Below are 3,540 nucleotides of genomic sequence, written 5' to 3'. Positions count from 1 at the left end.
ACCTGTCAGACATGGTCACCAAAGCAGATCTTCTAAAATGCAATCATAATGAAAGAAAAGACAACGTAATACATTCCCAGTGACCATCACAAGATGACAAAACTCCCATTTCCCTGTTACGCTTGCTAGCTGCTCCTCCACAGCCACGGCAGACGCCCCATTAAAAAGCAACTTATTCTCACCCAGACTTTTTAAAAAACTATTAATCTGTTGACAACCAATAAAAGGCTGTCCTGCTGCGAACAGACCAATGAGGCAACCAGGCACGTCGAGCGCTCAACCAATCAAGGCAGGCCATTCTAATTCTGTCCATCATTATGAAGAAAGTGCCATAGCGATCTAAGGTACATCTTATTTATGACCTGCAACCAGAGAGCCAGTGGTGGGACATTTGTCTGTGAAAGTGAGAGAGGCGCTTGGTGTTCACTTTGGAGATCCATTATGGACTAGTTAAAGAGTTGAGAAGAGGAAGTTAAAAACACGGGCCCTTACCTGATCTTTGAGACATTTCCGGGGTGATGTGAGGACCACACTGAGCCCTGGACATACAGAAGGTTGTCAGGTTGTGTGGACAGGACTAGACCCCTCAGATTACTTGATGTCAGGACCTCAGTAAGAAATCAGTCTTGAATCGCCATCATCGCCATCTTGGGAAGCAGAAGAAGTGCAGACTGGTGTCCATGGAGTCCAATATTTCAGGGTCCTTCCTCTTCAACAACAGCTTGAACCAGTTCCCCTCAGACATCAAGGCCCCGGTGTGCCAGTACTCCATTGCCAACTCCTTCTACAAGCTCGGCCCCACCAACATCAGCTCTCAACTCCAGGCCGGCACGCCGCATGGCATCAGCGACATCCTGAGTCGGTCCATGGTGGGCGGCCAGGGAACCCCTGCACTGCTGTCCGGCTACCCCTCCATGAGTGGCTTCGGGACAGCCGTGCCCAGTCCAGGGGTGTATTATAACCGGGACTACGCCCCATCGGGACTGAGCAGTTTCTCTAAACCCGGAGTTGAATGTTCGGGTCTGAAGGGTAAAGACAGCAGCTGCTGGGTGGACGGAGGGTACGAGTGGAGAGGAGCCCGACAGCAGTGTCTCAACAGTAAGTCTCAGCAATATGTGTTTGATTTTGAGCATTAGGTCTGAAGAGGTACAGACACAGTAATAATCACCTCGCTAATTTAGTATATTTTTGTAAATTATTTGAATAAGAATATCAAATCGGAGAAAAAAACATTAAAAAGTTTTCCAGTTACATTATATTTAAGGGCTTGACTTGATAAACGTTGGTCAGGTTGATTATCACTCCAGTCTGACATTATTAATGTATATACAATTCACTGTATATTATGTAAAGTTAAATAAATGTATACTTTTTTTCAGTACAAATATAATATAATAATTTAAATATTTAATAAAACAATAATTTAATGAAGAAAAACTTTGTCCTTTTTAATTATTTTAAGTTTCATAAAATATGAATAAAATAATATTTAAATGTATTCAAATAACTGTGTATAAAATATAATAAATAATTAGAACATCATAAAATTAAACAAATTGACATTTTCCATAGAAGTTTGTTGACTATTAAAAGTAAAACTTAAAATTCTTCTATATAATCCCAGATGTTTTTTATTATTTTTATTAAAGATATTCTTTTTTTTTCATTTATTAGTTCCAGTTATAAAAGCGTTTCTAACATGACATGGAAGCACAAATGTCAACGTAAATGCTAATTCAATTATTTACTCATTTATTTGTTTCCATTTTACCAATTTGTTCTTCATCCATTTTAACACTTGATGCTTTGAAGTTGGAAAAACAGAAAAAAAGAAATTACGAGGGATAAAATGAGGACTTTAGATGCAAAAACCACCAAGTCCGTCCGTTTTTTTCTTTTAAATGAGCATTTTTATCAGTCTCCTATGTAATTTCACTTTAATGGCAATCAAAAGGTTATTTGTTATTTCCCGAATGACTTTGTCCAATGTTATTTTCATAGGAGCGTTATTAAACTGCTTGTTTATAAGAAAAATCTCAGACTATAGTACTTGGAGGTTTTTGCACCTGGGTGTTTCAAATGAGTCAGAAGATGCAGGTGTATCTGTGATTCTGAGTCGTGTGTTTATTCTGTAGACAGCGGGCATCACACTGAGACTGTGGGGAAGAAGAAGCACACCAGACCCACGTTCAGTGGACACCAGATCTTCGCTCTGGAGAAAACCTTCGAGCAGACCAAGTACCTGGCAGGACCAGAGAGAGCCAGACTGGCGTACTCACTCGGCATGACCGAGTCACAAGTTAAAGTCAGATAACATACTAGTCATTTAAAGTTTTTCAATAGATTTGAAAATGTGCATTATTCAATAGCTGTAAAACATACCAGGGTTGGTGTAGCATAAAACATGGCTGAAGTTGATGGGAAGCTGAACATAAATAGGTTCTGTTTACATAACATTTTCAAACTTAAGTTTTAATTATGTATTTGTTTTTAATGATCTGTGATGAGTTTAAACAGCAGCTAGCTGCGTGTTTCTGACGCGATATTGTGATTCCTCTCAGGTTTGGTTCCAGAACCGGCGCACAAAGTGGCGGAAGAAGAGCGCGACGGAGCCCAGCTCCACGCAGGCCTCGCGGGGGGAGAGCAGAGGAGACGGCTCGGAAAACGAGGTGGAGGACGAGGAGTACAACAGACCGCTGGACCCCGACACAGACGACGAGAAGATCCGACAGTTACTGCGCAAACACCGCAGAGCTTTCTCAGTGCTGCGCCTGGGACCGCATCACATCTGAGGAGAACTCGCGCGCAACACACGAGCCAATTCAAAACAATAGAATTATCACTTAACACTTCCTATGAAGTCTATTGAACGCCGTCATCGTTTTTGCCACAGGAAAAAAGATACTAAAATGTTGTCAAATTTGACTTTTTTAGGTTTTTAACTAGAACAAATGTCATGTAAAAAAAATGAACTAGCCTACATATCAGTTGATTAAATGGCACATTTAAAGTTAAAAGGTAACAAACCACAAAATGTTTTGGGAAGTGTATATTAGTACATTTATGCAAAATAAATTAAATTCTAAGCTATAAATTTATTGTCAAATTGAAAAAATTGAGAAACCACCCTTCTATAGATTGTGCTCATTGTAATACAAATTAAAATACTGAACTATTGATGGTGACTCTTTTGGTAAAATATTGCAATATTCAACAAATCATTTTTTTTATTGATTATGTGTTACAAAAAAAAAACCTTTGAAAAGAACCTTTATAATGTATTATAGTGAAATTGGTGACAGCATTTACAAGAACATAAAATCGACAGATTCTGAAACATTCAAGTTGCATTATTTAAAGACTTCATAGAAAGTGTTACTTTCTAACACATTAATTTACAATGTTATAAATGTTTATGAAACTGCAGGAATAACAAACAGATTCAGTAAATGCAAGCAGATACACAAATAAATGAATGAACTGCATTCTCACTCTCTTTATGTCATTTTGTCTCTGTAGATGTACATTCTTCCTCCTTTC

General features: G+C 38.5%; 1 protein-coding gene across 1 annotated transcript; it reads left to right on the top strand.

Moving 5' to 3' along the window:
* LOC132097112 (homeobox protein Nkx-6.3-like) lies at positions 1 to 3,540 on the top strand. Its single transcript, XM_059502736.1, has 3 exons — positions 1 to 1,098; positions 2,136 to 2,305; positions 2,562 to 3,540. Exons 1-3 carry the CDS (start codon positions 681 to 683, stop codon positions 2,790 to 2,792), a joined length of 819 nt encoding a protein of 272 aa, XP_059358719.1. The 5' UTR covers positions 1 to 680; the 3' UTR covers positions 2,793 to 3,540.

The sequence above is a fragment of the Carassius carassius genome, chromosome 21 (assembly GCF_963082965.1).
Source record: "Carassius carassius chromosome 21, fCarCar2.1, whole genome shotgun sequence".
In the NCBI taxonomy this organism is placed as follows: Eukaryota; Metazoa; Chordata; class Actinopteri; order Cypriniformes; family Cyprinidae; genus Carassius; species Carassius carassius.
This window is presented reverse-complemented; position numbering and strand designations above follow the sequence as displayed.

Coding starts and splice junctions, on each gene's coding strand:
- LOC132097112 (XM_059502736.1), top strand. CDS start 681: ATGGAGTCCAATATTTCAGGGTCCTTCCTCTTCAACAACAGCTTGAAC. Junction 1,099..2,135: donor CCGACAGCAGTGTCTCAACA/GTAAGTCTCAGC, acceptor TTTATTCTGTAG/ACAGCGGGCATCACACTGAG. Junction 2,306..2,561: donor TGACCGAGTCACAAGTTAAA/GTCAGATAACAT, acceptor GATTCCTCTCAG/GTTTGGTTCCAGAACCGGCG.